The sequence below is a fragment of the Cebus imitator genome, unplaced genomic scaffold, assembly GCF_001604975.1.
Source record: "Cebus imitator isolate Cc_AM_T3 unplaced genomic scaffold, Cebus_imitator-1.0 Scaffold288, whole genome shotgun sequence".
Classification (NCBI taxonomy): Eukaryota; Metazoa; Chordata; class Mammalia; order Primates; family Cebidae; genus Cebus; species Cebus imitator.
Genome location: NW_016107603.1, coordinates 1788490 through 1804878, shown reverse-complemented (window position 1 = coordinate 1804878; position 16389 = coordinate 1788490). Strand labels below are relative to the sequence as shown.

Here is a 16389-nt window from a genome sequence, read left to right as displayed (position 1 = left end):
TGAATAAAAGGAGATACTCCTTAGAAGAAATTCCCTAATAGAATTCCAGTGTATTTGGCTAAAGCAATTTAAAAACTACTCTTGCACAACTTTAAGCTTGCAATTACTTTAAGAATTTAGATGCTACTGTGCAAATAAATGGAGAGGGGCAAAGGCAGAGAAAAACTATTTACGTACTCCGTTCATTCATTCAGTCAGTGTTTCTAAAGCACCTCAATGTTCACAGAATTACTTGCATCAGCACAGAAGAGAGTGAGAAGCTGGACTGCAAAGTAGAGCACATGGTCTGGAATACACAGGTCACATCTTCTGTGATCAGCTGGAAATTATGGCGCTTCTCTGCCAAACCATAACCACATTCTTGGGATGGAGAGGAATGCTGGAGCTTCCAAGGTTGATGTGTTAAAGCAGCCTTTTTTTTTGGGGAACAGCTTTTTGGTTTCCTTGTGTATCCTGGTTGAAACTGTAGAAAGAATTTGAAATGTAGACTAGAAGTAATGCATGAAGGAAACTTAGAAACCTCAGAAGGAAGGATAGATGAGGAAAGATCTTGAGAAATCATTGCACTCCTTGCCTCACAGCAAGTCTATATTCATTACAGATTTTAAAAAAATGTTATTACTGGCTTTTCCTTTGAAATTTTGGGTAGAATGTACAGTGTTTTTGATTTTTTGTTGTTTTTATCTGAGATGGAGTATTGCACTGTCGCCCAGGCTTGAGGGCGAGGGCGGCATCTTGGCTCACTGCAAGCCCCATCTGCCACGTTCCTGTGATGCTCCTGCCTCAGCCTCCTGAGTAGCTGGGATTACAGGCACACATCACCACATCATATTAGTTAGGCTACAGGCAAAACTACTGTGGATAGCCTAAACTGACCCCAAATATAGTTGCTCAAACAAGATGTTTTATTTGTCAAGGGTATGTAGACAGTTGTGCTTTAAACGGATATTCAGGGACCCAGGTTCCTTCTATATTGTTGCTCCCTACCTCATAAAGCATTAGCATTCTTGTCTGCTCAAAGCTGACTCAGCTCAAATCTGGGTTTCAGTGAAGACAAGAGGAGATGAATGATCATTTCCACTCAAAATTCATTAGTAACACTTAATTCCATGGTTGCAATAGCTGCAAAAGAGGATGGAAAATGTAATTTCTTGTTAGATGCCTGACAAAAACTAGAAATGATGCTGTCAAAATATATACAACGTCCATCCTATGACTTTTTGTGTTCCCTACCAACTACTTTATTCCTCTAGGGATGCTCCAGTTTAGGAAGCACAGTATAAAGCAAGGATCTGCATGCTTTTTTTTTCTGTAAAGGGCTAGGTTTTAGGTTTTGTGGGCCATATGGTCTCTGCTGCAATTACTTAACACTGTTGTTTGTCAAAGTCAGCTACAGACTACATGTAAACAAATTTGTATGGATGTTTTAGTTATCTATTGCAGCATAACAAATCACTACAAAGTTAGAGGTTTAAAACAACACAGTTATCTCAGAATTATCATGAGTAGAGTTCAAGCATAGTTGAGTTGGGCCCTTTATTTATTTTTATTTTTTAATTATTATTTTTAAATTGCATTTTAGGTTTTGGGGTACATGTGAAGAACATGCAAGATTGTTGCATAGGTACACACATGGCAGCATAATTTGCTGCCTTCCTCCCCTTCACCTATATCTGGCATTTCTCCCCATGCTATCTCTCCCCAACTCCCCACCGTCCACTGTCCCTCCCCTATTTCCCCCAACAGACCCCAGTGTGTGATGCTCCCCTCCCTGTGCCCGTGTGTTCTCACTGTTCAACACCCACCTATGAGCCTATGAGTGAGAACATGCGGTGTTTGATTTTCTGTTCTTGTGGCAGTTTGCTGAGAATGATGGTTTCCAGGTTCATCCATGTCCCTACAAAGGACATGAACTCATCACTTTTGATGGCTGCATAACCTTCCATGGTGTATATGTGCCACATTTTCCCTGTCCAGTCTATCATTGATGGGCATTTGGGTTGGTTCCAGGTCTTTGCTATTGTAAACAGTGCTGCAATGAACAGTCGTGTGCATGTGTCCTTATAGGAGAACGATTTATAATCCTTTGGATATATACCCAGTAATGGGATTGCTGGGTCAAATGGAATTTCTATGTCTAGGTCCTTGAGGGATCACCACACTGTCTTCCACAATGGTTGAACTAATTAACACTCCCACCAACAGTGTAAAAGTGTTCCTATTTCTTCACATCCTCTCCAGCATCTGTTGTCTCCAGATTTTTAAATGACTGCCATTCTAACTGGCGTGAGATGGTATCTCAATGTAGCTTTGATTTGCATTTCTCTAATGACCCGTGATGATGAGCATTTTTTCATGTTCGTTGGCCTCATGTATGTCTTCTTTTGTAAAGTGTCTGTTCATATCATTCGCTCACTTTTGAATGGGCTCCTCGGAGGCAACACCACACATCTACAACCATCTGATCTTTGACAAACCTGACAAAAACAAGCAATGGGGAAAGGATTCCCTGTTTAATAAACGGTGTTGTGAAAACTGGCTAGCCATGTGCAGAAAGCAGAAACTGGACCTCTTCCTGACACCTTACACTAAAATTAACTCCAGATGGATTAAAGACTTAAACATAAGACCTAACACCATAAAAACCCTAGAAGAAAATCTAGGCAAAACCATTCAGGACATAGGCGTAGGCAAGAGCTTCATGACCAAAACACTGAAAGCATTGGCAACAAAAGCCAAAATAGACAAATGGGACCTAATCAAACTCCACAGCTTCTGCACGGCAAAAGAAACAGTCATTAGAGTGAATCGGCAACCAACAGAATGGGAAAAACTTTTTGCAATCTACCCATCTGACAAAGGGCTGATATCCAGAATTTACAAAGAACTAAAACAGATTTACAGGCCCTTTGTTTAGAATCTCACAAGGCTGCAATAAAACAGTCAGTTGGACTGTGTTCTCTTCTAGAAGCTTAACAGGGTTAAAAAAAAAAAAAAAAAAAAGAAATCCATTTCCAGGCTAATTCAAGGTTGCTTGCAGAATTTATTTCCTTGGGGCTACAAGGCTAAGGGCCTCAATTTCTTGCTGGCTGTTGTTCTCCCGCAGCCCCTACAGGTCACCCTCAGTTCCTTGCCATGTGGCCCTACCCAGTCTCTCTTATGTTTTTTGTTGTTGTTGTTTGTTTTTTTTTTTTTGAGAGAGTCTCACTCTGTTGCCCAGGCTGGAGTGCAATGGTGTGATCTCTGCTCACTGCAACCTCTGCCTTCCAGGTTCAAGTGATTCTCCTGCCTCAGCTTCCTGAGTATCTGGGATTACATGCACATGCCACCACACCCAGCTAATTTTTGTATTTTTAGTAGAGACCATGTTGGTCAGGCTGGTCTTGAACTCCTGACCTTGTGATCTTCCCGCTTTGGCCTCCTGAAGTGCTGGGATAACATGGTATTATTTCCTCAAAGAAAAGAAGGAAAAAAGTCTTAAGAGTGAGTTTGGTGGCATGACAGCTGTGTTCCTATAAATCTTTATTTACGAAAACAAGTAGTAGGTCATGTCCATCATTTGCTCACCCTTGGTATAATGAATAAAGTGTAGATGGCATTATTTAAGATAAGAAGAAATCAAAGTTCATTGAGTAGAAAAAAAGATTTCTCAGAGCCTAAAAGGTCCATGTGGAAAGTACTCAGAAAAAAAATATTTTTTTCATTCTGGTCCCGTAATACATGTCCTTCATTTTCTTAATAAAAAATAAAAGCAGAATTGGCATTGTGTTAGAATCCAGTGATTGTAAGATGGAGTTATTAGAATGCCAAATAAGTTTAAAGTGAAGGGGCTTCATAGTAAGCTTTCTACAATTTTAACTAATTCAAACTTCACCTGGAAAAATTACAACAGAAAGCCTGGTTATTTTCTTAGTGATTATAAAAATGTCAGCTAATGCTTATTATATGATTGATATTCAAGAATTATGCTAAACGTTTAACACGAATTTCACTTAATCTTCGAAACACTGTTATTTAGATTATTATTCCTATTACAAAGGAAAGTGAATTTTTACAAATTAAGTAACTTGCTTAACACACACACACACACAAAGTAGAACAACTAGGATATAATCTTTTCACTGTCCTGAGGAACAGATCATGAAATTTTACTTAATGTGTAATGAGATCCTTTGAAGAGTTTTAGGCAGGGACATGGTATAATAAATAGGACCAATGTTTTTAAAAAATTAGCTCTGTACAAACACTGGACTGGAGGAGGGCTAGAGTGGAAGCAAGGTGGGTCCAGGGCAAAGTTGATGGTGGCTTGGACAGAGTAGTGCCCTGGAGAAATGTTTGCAATTCATTTTGGTGGTAAAAATGAAAACTTGGTAAAAGAATGGCTCCCTGTCTACCTCTCTAATTACAGTGCACTCCACTATGCCATTTGTTCACTACACTCTAGCCACACTGATCTTTTGGTTCCTGAAATGTGCTAAGCCTTTCCCATCCTTGGAGATGTTGCATGGAATGCCTGTCACTCTATTCTACTACTGTGCCATCTTAACTCAACATATTGGACTCAGCTCAAATCTCACTCCTCAGAGAATCCTTCCTTGATGCCCCAATCTAAGTTTGGTCCCATCTTGAATATTTTCTGAATAAAATCCAATTATATTTTGTCCCATATTTGTTCATTTATTCCATATTTATTTACTTTTGACTAACACATTGCATTTCAAGAAGCCAAGAACTATGTTTATTTTGTCCATCACTGTTAACATGGTAACCTAGCATACACAGTTCCTGCCACCATATTCACCATACTCATCTGTGAATACTTGTTGAATAAATAAATGCTTGACTTTGAAGCCCTTACACTTAAATACTGAGTTCCTGCCTCTTGTATTTGCTGATTTTTAAAGAGATTTCCTTTTCAATCCTCCTGGAATTATCAACATGACATATCTCAGCATGTCCCATCTCCAGCCCACTCTAAACCCACACTCTTCCATTAATCCCAGGTTATAAAGAATGCTGAGGGTGAAATGTATAGAAGGAAAAAGGGGCTTGAGGCAAGTAGGTTTTCATTCACTGTTTGTGGGAGTACAAATTGATACAATCCTTTGGAGAAAAAATTAAGCAATATATATCAAAGGTCTTGAAATAAATGTAAATATATTATTGAAAATACACAAGAGGTGTGTGTACTTGTATTATAAGATATCTGGTTTTTTGTTTGAGATGGGTTTTTGCTCTGCTGTGCATGCCAGAGGGCAGTGGTGTGATGATGGCTCACTATAGCCTCAATTGCCTGGCTCAAGCAGTTCTTCTGCCTCAGCCTCTCAAGTAGCTGGGACCACAGGTGCATGCCACCACACCTGGGCATTTTATTTTATTTTTGTAGAGACAGGACTCACTATGTTGCCCATCCTGGTCTCAAACTCCTAGGCTCAAGCAGTCTGCCCACCTCAGCCTCCCTAAGTGCTGGATTACAGACATGAGCCACTGCACTCAACAAATGTTTGCAGTATTAGGTAGGTACTTCCAGGAGGTGAGATGGCAAAATGGAACAACTTTCTGTTTTGTTTTAATGGGCAACTACACACACACACACACACACACACACACACACACACACACACACACACAACAAGGTCTCATTCTGTCACCCAGGCTGAAGTGCAGTGGGGTGACAGAATGACTTTGTAGCCTGAATCCTCCAGGCTCAGGTGATCCTCCTACCTCAGCCTCCTGAGTAGCTGCGACAACAGGCATGCACCACCAAGCCTGGAAAATTTTTCTGTTTTTTGTAGAAATAAAGCCTTGCCATGTTGCCCAGGCTGTTCTCAAACTCCTGGGCTCAGATGATCTCCTGCCTCAGCCTCCCAAAGTGTTGAGATGACAGTCATGAGCCACCACGCCTGGACTCGTTTCTTGTTTTTATTTTTTTATTTTTTTTAAATAATGAAAATCCTATTAAAGATAAAAATAAATCTTTTTACTTTCGACACAGCAACTCTACTTCTAGGAATCTATACCAACATCATGAGAGATGTGGTCTATGGTTTATGTATAATTATATTTATCAGTCAGTTCCTTATGTTCAAAAATTAGAATAATCTACATGTCCCCAAACTTGGAGAAATTATTTTGAGAAATACAAAGTATATAAAGTATAGCTCATTCAAATGATCAACTATTTAATATACATTAAAATTATGTTTGGGCAATAAAGATAAGAAAAATGCTCATGCTGTTAGGCTACATAAAGCAAAGCATGAAACAATTCATGGCATTACTTCAATTTGTTAGGAAAGAAGAAAAAGTGAACAAGAAAGATAAATGGATAGAAAAAAACTGTAATAAAATCTATCAAACAGTCATTAATGGCCATTCTTGGATGATAGGATTCTATAAGTTTAGATTTGTTCTTTATGATTTTTTGGTATTTCCTAAATAAAAATAATCATGATAATTTATAATTAGAGAAGAAATACAAATATAATTTGTAACAGATACAAAATTAGTTCCTTTTTCTAACAAGCAATTCTATTTCTATTCAGTCCTCATGTCACACACTCATCAAAGACATACAGTAAATTTATTTTCCAAGATTGCAGTTCCAGGCTCCACTAATCTCCTCATTCATCTTATTTTTATAAAAAGGCAACATGCACTTAATACTTTTTGAAAATCCCATATGTTCTTTGATTTGTGTATCATAACAACAGTAACGTCTTAAGAAAGAAATAATCTTCAACTAAATGTATTTCAGAAATAATTATCTTCTTAGTTGGTATTAGACCTACTTGCCCTTTCTTTAGTGTTTCTGAGTCAGACTTTGTTGAACTAGACTAATGGAAAGAATATTATTTGCTATATTTTTACATATGTTTAGAGATACTCATAAGGGAATATAAAGCTAATTCTTCTAGGGTGCATATAACGAAATGACTTTCAGAAAACTTCATTGCTAGCCATATTTAACTTAGATACCTACATTGAGATTTCAGTTTGGCTACTAAACCGATGAAAACTTCTACTTATCTATATGGCTACTGTCAAGAAGGCCTATCAAATTCGACTTGGGATGATGTATATTTATATGTACATGAGAAAAAGTCTGTAAGGATGTTTACTAAAATGCTTATAGTACCTCTAGGACCTCAGGTAGTTCCCTCTGGGAACTGGCAAAATAGAGCATTTAAAAAGCAGGAGAGATCCTACAAGCCACATGTAAAAACAAATCCCATTACATTACGAACATGCCTTCCAGATATTCTACCAATGAAAGTTTGAGTTTAAAAACTTTTAAAATCAATCAGCTATGGAAAACTGTAATAGCTGCGTTCTGAAATAATCCAAATTCTCACTTCTTCTAACCAATAGCTTACAAATACATATACAAACAAGTGTGGGTATAAATTCCACATACTGAATATGTGAGAGACATTTAACAGTTGTAGTACCCAGATACTTCAAATAAGAAATGTGCTTCAATTTCAATAGCTTTGCTTATTTAAATATAGGACATTTCTGAAATCAAATTTCTTCGTGTGAAGAAAGTCATGTTTGAATCTCTTTTTGGAAACAAGATAGATATTTCATTAATAAAAAATTCATTTTTATTACAGGCAACTGTATTTATTTACATATATTCGTGGCATAAAATATACTATAAAAGTGTAAAATAAAAATAATGCGTACTTCAACTAGTCCTAAGACACAAAAATTTTATTGACAGAAATTAACATATTTCTAGAAAGAGAATATAAAAGGTATCTGATTTGAATAATGACGCCCATTTAGCACTCATTACAATTATTTTATTCAAGACCTGATTCTGTCTCCAAAAGTATAAAGTGAATCATTATTAATTTGCAGTATAAAGAAAAACACACAAAATCTGGACTATTACTAAATCATTAAACTCAGAGAGAAATTGAAGTTGACAGAGAAGCTCAGACTGGAATTAACTGATACCATGCTACTATTTTACATTTTTCCTATATTATTTCCAAAGCAAAATATACTCACCATATTCAAATAAAAATGCCATAGTGTATTTGATTGTAGGTGGCTATTTTCTTAATTTTATTCATGTAATCACCAAAGCTCTGTATTCTACTAAGGTACACATCTTAACTCGTATCCATGGACCCTCCTTGATACATTATGGTATCATCAAGCAGGTGAAAACTAAGCAGCACAGGCAAGAAAGCAACACTACGACAGTAAAAACAATATGGTATTCACTTCTGCTTCTTTTAAAGTGAAAGTGTTCTTGTTCTTAATAATTACTGTTGGCTCACAGAACTAAAGAAAGTATATTAGAATCTCAGTACTCTTAACAATGATCTCTCTTAGTTGTTATTTGTCTAAGAAGTGATAAGCCATATAATTTACAAAAAGCAAGCCACTGAATCCTTCAGAAAACACAACCTGGCAATCTATCTTCAATGCAAAATAATGAGGTGGCAGGAGCATGATGAAAAAAACAGTCTTCGAAAACATCATGTAAGGGAATCCAGCTGTGCTTGTATAGTCTCTAGCTATTTACAAAGACAAAAAAAAAAAAAAAAAAAAAAGACATTAGTGAAGGAAGTGAAACTCATAACAAGTATTATTTAGAAACATGCAAATAGAAAGGAAAAAATGGCTTTGGTAACTATGAATATTAAATCAATTCACACAGCAATAAAATTACCACTTAGAATATTTTTCTTTTTATGTGAAGATATTAGAATTCATGTTTGAAAATTTAAGTTTTCAAAATTTCCAAGAAGATTTCTTAATACTGCTGTTTTAAGTATCTTCAGCTGTTTCAGTTTAAAATATCACTACATGATAATTTTTTAAATGAGGCATAGGGTTTTATTGGGGGCTTACATACTGGGGTGTGAGTACAGTGGTTGTGGGCTGAACAGGATAACCACATGCATGGTCCAGTGGCAGTGGGCTGGGCAGAAGAACTGCCTACTTGATAAGATTTTAAAGTTGGGGGGTGGAGGGAGTACATTTTCCTTGATTACAAAATCAGTCTTCAGAAAGAAACATGAAATATACTCAAAAATAAATCTCTAAAGGCATGTTTTCCTTTACCCCTGGGCCCAGAAATTAAAGTATTTGATATTATATATATTTAAAGTATCAGCATGGCTAGGAATCACAAAGTTCATTACTTAATGCTTTATATTAAAGCAACAATCCTATTGTTTTAATTAAAATTATTTTTTTTCTTCCTGATTTAGTTTTTCAGATTCTCTTCATTTCTGCTACGCTTCCTCCTGTGAAACATAAGGTGTTTATAAGGGAATTTTAAAGAACTTAGTTCCATTTAGGAAATTTAAGAATAAGAATTCATAAAATGAAAAAACAATATGAAAAAACCACCACATATTAAAAAATTATTTTAAAAATACAGACCTTGTTATAGAAATCAAACAACTCCTTGTGACCGAATTCCACAAGAACTTTCTCCAGGCTCTGTAAGGAAGAAAAACAACAAAAAGAATGTAGTTGAACTCAATTTACATCACATTTTTCTCCCCAGCTAACCTTAGAATATGCCATAAGATTGTTCTCTGAGTGTTTTAAAAAAATGCTTACCTGCTTTACTCCATCTCATGATTCCTAGAACTCAAAAATGTATTTAATAACACTCTACTTTAGCAAAATGTTTCAACTCTACGAGTCATCTGTCCTTTAAGATGACTCTACGAAAGTTAATAAAACATATGCCAGTAAGAGAACAATTTCATTATCTAATTTTTTCAAGACAGAGATAATACATGAGATTATATTTCATCTTTCTCAGCAGTCTGTTTGAAATCTAGTAAATATCATTACACAAAGACACTGGATGCAGCATATCTGATTGAGCTCATCCAGCCATTAATGCCTCACATCAGCACAGCTACTGCCTTCAAGCACTAATCTAGCAGTTGTGATCTTAACATGCTGAGTATTACCTTCTTGAATGTACAGACTCAGCAAAAGTTCACAATTAACACAACAGTTTCAAAGCCAGGACTTAAACACACTCTTTCCTTTCACTTCACATACATTAGAGAATCCTTTATGGGTGCTATAGATGCTTAGTAATATTGTGTGTGTATGTGTGTATGTATGTATGTATGTGTGTGTGTGTATGTATGTATGTATGTATGATGCTGTAGTAAAGTATATTAAATTAAACCCAACTCAACTCAATCCCACCTACTTTTTTGGTTGATTCTGTACACTGAGAAAACAACTCAAACTAGTTGCTAAAGACTACTCAAATGTATTTATTTCACTCAAGGTGCCTCTGGAGAAGTGAAAGTTAATGAGGAGAGAATGCTAAGAATAGGCTAACTGCTCTGATCACACTACTGTAATCGCATGACATAAAATGGGCATCATGAACTAAAGTAGAAAACTGATGCAAAATTGAGCCACATAATTAATTGCTGGTCATTTCCAACATACTATTAATTCTAGTTCCCAGTTTCTATGTTCACTTTTGTTTATCTGTTTTAATGACTTCCATTTCTATTTACAAAGCCAACATTTCAAACCAAGTTATCTGCAACTAATTCCAGAAGAGTCAATTGGGCTATGTTCAAAAAACACATCTCACTCTTCATGAAGGTAAGTGTAAAGGATCAAATTTCCACACTTCTTCATTTTCTCTCATATGTCTATCTAAGTACTTAAGATTTAAAATGAATAAAGAAGTACATCTACTTTAAAGCTTCTTCCTTTAGGAATGATATAAAACCATGAAGTTTTCGCACTGTATTAGAAAAATTCATTGGCTAATTGTCACATATCATTAAAGCTCCAAAGATTTAATCAGCATTATCTAGACATATTATATGTCCTCCTAGCAGTTAAGGAAGGATGATGAGCCTAGGTTTACCCTAAAATTCTGAGAAAAGCAAGGCAAGTTCATTACTCTCACCTCTATCCAAAAAGATAGGAGGTAATGAAGGCTGAATCTGTATGTGAACAACTGATTTAATGTTACCCCTAAAGGTAGCAGTCAAGCCAGGTTCTTGTTTTCTATATTTTGCTTTGCTTTAAGGTGATGTTTCCTAAAATGTTACACTGAGGAAAGAGAAGAAATATAACTTTAAAACACACTTCTTAAAAGAACACCACCTATAGTGGTAGACTAGGAAGCTATAGGCCCTCTTTCTACCACTAAGATACCAAGTTAACAATACATGGATCAGAATACCTCTGTGAGAACTTTAGAGACCAGTTGAGAAGCTACAGCACCCATGCCATTGTAAAACCAAGAAGAAATTCCAATGAAAGTGGTAGGAAATTTCACAGTGTGCAGTGCATCCATGCATGCATGTGAAATAGTGGAGCAAACAGGAAGAATCCACCACCTCCCATACCAGAGCTCCTCCCTCAGGACAGAAACCAAAGAATGAACCATACATCCAACATTCTGGCTTTCTGGGAAATTCCCAAGGAACTAATTTCTGCCTCACTTAAAGAAGGGCACCCGCAGGCCCAGCACAACCATTTGGAAGGCACTGAAAACAGAGGTGAGAGACACATTAGAGCTGCAGTTCCACAGGCAGGTGCCAGAGGTAGTAAGATATCAGAAAACATTTGAGAGACCCTAGAACTCCCAGGTGGGCTGATTAGTAAAGGTCTTCCCCTGCACAAACCCAGTATGCAAAGACTGGAGGAGGTAGTTGTCTTTCAAAATGGCCAGCAAAAATCAAAAAGCATACAAAGCAGTAGGGAAATATGGCCTAATCAAAGGAACAAAATAAAACTCTGGAAACTTACCCTAAAGAAACAAAGATCTATAAGATACCTGACAGAGAATTTAAAATAACTGTTATAGGGATATCAATGAGCTAAAAGAGAGACAGGAGTGGTTGCTCACATCTATAATCCCAGCACTTTGGGAGGCGGAGGTGGGTGGATTACTTGAGGTCAGGAGTTTGAGGCCAGCCTGGCCAACATGGGGAAACCCCACCTCTACTAAAAATACAAAAATTAGCCAGGCATGGTGGTGTGCACCTTTAATCCCAGCTACTTGGGAGGTTGAGGCAGGACAATCGCTTGAACCCAGGAGGCAGAGGTTGCAGTAAGCCAAGATCGCGACACTGCACTCCAGCCTGGGTGATAAGTGAGACAGACTGTCAAAAGAGACAGAGAGAGAGAGAGAGAGAGAGAGAGAGAGAGAGAGAGAGAGAGAGAATGAACACAGGCAACTAAATAAAATCAGGAAAATGATATATGAACAATATGAGAATATCAACAAAAACACAGAAGCTATAAAAAATAACCAAACAGAAATCCTCGAGCTGAAAAATACAGTAACTGAACTGAAAAGTTTATTAGTGGTATTCAACAACAGACTTAGACAGAATGAAGAATCAGTGAACTTGCAGACAAGTTATCTAAAATCACTGAGCAGAGGAGAAAAAAGAAGGAAGAAATGTGATGAGATCATAAGGGATTTAGGACAATACCAAGCAGGTCCACATATGCATTATGGGTATTCCAGAATGGAAAGTAAGAGAGAAAAAATAAGAGAGCTTATCTGAAGAAAAACGGCTGAAAACTCCCCCAATCTGTGAACAGAAATGTACATACAGATCAAGAAATTCAAAGAACTCCAAGTATGAAAATCCAGAAAGAACCATACTAAGACACATAATAGTCAAACTGTGTAAAGTCAAAGATAGAAATCTTTTTTATTTTTTTTGAGACAAAGTCTCACTCCATCGCCCAGGCTGGAATGCATGGCATGATCTTGGCTCACTGCAACCTCCGCCTCCCAGGTTCAAGCAATTCTCCTGCTTCAGCCTCCTGAGTAGCTGGGATTACAGGTATGTGCCACCATACCCAGCTAATTTTTGTATTTTTAGTAGAAAAGGGATTTCACCATGTTGGCCAGCATGGTCTTGACCTCTTGACCTTATGATCTGCCTGCCTTGGCCTCCCAAAGTGCTGGGATTACAGGGGTGAGCCAAGATAGAAGCTTAACAGCAGCAAGAGAAAAGTGATTTATCACATATGAGGAAGCTTCCATGAGATTATCAGCAAATTTCTCAGCAGAAACTTTGAAGGCCAGAAAGGAGTAGGATGATATACTCAAAGTGCTGACAGGGAAACAAAACCAAAACCAAAAACTATTAATCAGGAATACTGTATCTGGCAAAACAGTTCTTCAAAAGTGAAGGAGAAATTAAGCCTTTCCCAGATAAAGAAAAGCCACGGGAGTTCATTACCTGGAGCTGCTCTGTAAAAAATGCTAAAGGAAGTCCTTTAAGTTGAAATGAAAGGACAGCAGGCAACAACACAAAGCTGTACAAAAATATTACATTCTCCAACAAAGGTAAATAAATGGAAAAATATAGTAATAGGTGCTACTGTAAATTTAGAATGTGGAATTTAAATTAAAAAAAAACTCCCCCAAAAACCCAAAAAACCCCATAAATCCATGTTAATGTATATGTAACCCATAGAAATGTAATTTGTAACATCAATAAAAAAAGGGGGAAGTGGAGCGGTAAAGGAGAAAGTGTTTGTATGTGATTAAAGTTACATTGTTATCATTTTGAAATAGAATGCTATAACTTTGAGATGTTTTATGGATTTGCAATGGTAACCACAAAGGAAATATCTACAGAATACAAACAAAAGGAAGTGAGAAAGCATACTACTAGAAAAAAAAAAATCAATGAAACACAAAGGAAGACAGTGAAGACACAGAAAGCAACTAACAAAATGGCAATAGTAAGTTCTTCTCTATCAGTAATTACTTTAAATGTAAATGGATTAAATTCCCCAATCAAAAGACATAGACTGGTTGACTGGATAAAATAACATATTCCAACCATACACTGTCTACAAGAGACATACTTTAGATCTAACAATATACATAGGCTGAAAGTGAAAGGTTAGAAAAAGATATTCCATGTAAATGATAACAAAAGAGACCAGAAGTGGCTACAACTAAAATCAGACAAAATATACTTTAAATAAAAAACCATTACAAGACACAAAGAAACACATTATATAATAATAAAAGTGTCAATTTACCAGGAAAATATAACAGTTAAAAATATTTATGCACCAAACTTCATAGCTTTAGTGTATAAATACAGTAAGTTCTCACTTAATGTTGTATAAGTTTTTGAAAACTGCGACTTTAAGTAAAATGACAACAAAGTCATTTTTCCCTCAACATTATGACAAAATAACATTGAACAAAATGCTATTCTTCAAAAGCCTGCTGTATATTGTTTTGCTTAAAGATGCAGCTTCCAAGAATCTATCAACAATATTATACAAGGGTTTACTGTATTTATATGAACCTAAATACATGAAACAAGCTTTGGCAGGATTGAAGAAATTGACAACCACACAATAATAGTAGGAGACTTCAATATTCCACTTTCAACAATGAATAGAATTATACAGAAAATCAACAAGGAAACAAAATTTGAATAACCCTATAGACCAATTAGACCTAACAGACATATACAGAACACTCCATTCAAAAATAGTAGAATATACATTGATAAGTACACACGGAGCATTCTCCAGGATAAGACCATGCATTGGACCACAAAATACATCTTAAATTCCAGAAGACTGAAATTATACAAAGTGTCATTTGTATGCATGTATTGTATGTGTTCCATTGTAAAATGGAATAAAACTAGAAACCAGTAGCACAAGGAAAAATGGGAAATCTGCAAATATGTGGAAACTAAACACATTCTTATACATTCAATGGGCCAAATAAGTCATAAGGGGAACTGGAACTGGGAAATACCTTAGGACAAATGAAAACACAACATACCCAAATTTTGGGATGCAGTGAATCTAGTGTTAAAGGGTTAAGTTTATAGCTGTAAATGTATAACGTAAAATATATATACATCTCAAGTTAACAACCTAACTTTATGCCCAAGAAACCAGGGGAAAAAAAACCAAAAAACAAACAAAAAAAAACTAAGGCCAATGTGAGCAGAAGGAAGAAAATAATAAAGATTACAACAGAGATAAATGACATAGAAAATCAAAAAACAATATAAAAATTCAAAGAAATTAAGAGTTAGTTTTTTAAAAAGATCAACAAAATTGACGAGCCCTTAGCTAGATCAATTAAGAAAAAAAGAGAAGACACAAATAACTAACATTAAAAATGAAAGAGAGGACATTATAATGGATGTCATAGAAATAAAAGTGTTATAAAAGAACACTATGAACAACTGTTTGCTAACAAGTTGGATAACCTAGACAAGATGGATAAATTTCTAGAAACAACCTATTAAGACTAAATCATGAAGAAATACAAAATATGAACAGATCAATAATGAATAAGGAAATTGAATCAATATTCAAAAACCCCCAACAAAGAAATGCCCAGGACCAGATGACTTCACTGGGAAATTCTACCAAACATTTAAAGAATTAACATCCATTGTCCTGAAACTCTTCCAAAAACTTGTAAAAGAGGAGATACTTCCAAGCTCATTCTAATGAGGCCAGTATTACCCTGGTTCCAAAGCCAGAGAAAGACAGTACAAGAAAACTACAGACCAATATCCTTGGTAAGTATTGATGTAAAAATCCTCAAGAAAACACTAAATTAAACTAAAGTCAAGAGCACATTAAAAGGCTTATACACCATGGTATAATAAATATCATTATACAAGTGGTATTTATTTCTACAATGCAAGCACGGTTCACCATAGGAAAACTGAGTAGTGTAACACACTATATTAACAGAATAAAGGTGGAAAAACACATAATCATTTGAAATGACTCAGAAAAGCATCTGACTTATGTCTGTCGAATCACTGCCATTTCTTTTTCAATCCATAATGACTTAGAGAAGACCACGAGAAATATAGCAGTGGTAAGTGTTTCATGTCTATATGAAGACAGTAAATACTTCATAGTTTCCCAAGGGGTGACCCAGAGCAGTTTTTTGGGGATATAAGAATGAAGCTTAGATGTGCAGGATATAAAGGAAAGGGCTGGTAGGCTAAGGATCACCCCGCCCCACATTAGCATGTTTTGACATGCAATCCCAAGGAGTCCAGAAATTTTAAATTTAAATCTCTTTCCAAGATATCATGAACATATCAAGGAAGGAGTATAGAGCACAACTAAGAGTTTGGTAGCTTTTTGTGAGGCTGAGGTGGGCGGATCACCTGAGATCAAAAGTTCAAGACCAGCCTGATCAACATGGAAAAATCCCATCTCTACTAAAAATACAAAATTAGTCAGGTGCAGTGGCACATGCCTGTAATCCCAGTTACTTGGGAGGCTGAGGCAGGAGAATTGCTTGAACCAGGGAGGTGGAGGTTGCAATTGGCAGAGATCACAGCATTGCACTCCAGCCTGCGCAAAAAGAGCAAAACTCTGTCTCAA

The 16389-nt window shown here is 36.2% G+C and overlaps 1 protein-coding gene and 1 long non-coding RNA gene across 3 annotated transcripts in view; both read right to left on the bottom strand.

The window, feature by feature from the left end:
• Positions 1 to 423: 423 nt before the first annotated feature.
• LOC108285044 lies at positions 424 to 1424 on the bottom strand. Its single transcript, XR_001817427.2, has 2 exons — positions 988 to 1424; positions 424 to 463 (listed from the first exon to the last, which is right to left on the bottom strand). It is a non-coding gene; the product is annotated as an uncharacterized LOC108285044 (long non-coding RNA).
• A 6274-nt stretch (positions 1425 to 7698) lies between these two features.
• Positions 7699 to 16389, bottom strand: part of COMMD10 (COMM domain containing 10) — a 213141-nt gene continuing 204450 nt past the window's right edge. For both annotated transcript variants that reach the window (XM_017502039.2, XM_017502042.2), the window contains 2 exons: positions 9409 to 9468; positions 7699 to 8534 (listed from right to left, as the gene is read on the bottom strand). In XM_017502039.2, the coding sequence (XP_017357528.1) occupies positions 8496 to 8534; positions 9409 to 9468 (99 nt within the window). In that variant the 3' untranslated portion in view covers positions 7699 to 8495. The remainder of the gene's footprint in view (positions 8535 to 9408; positions 9469 to 16389) is intronic.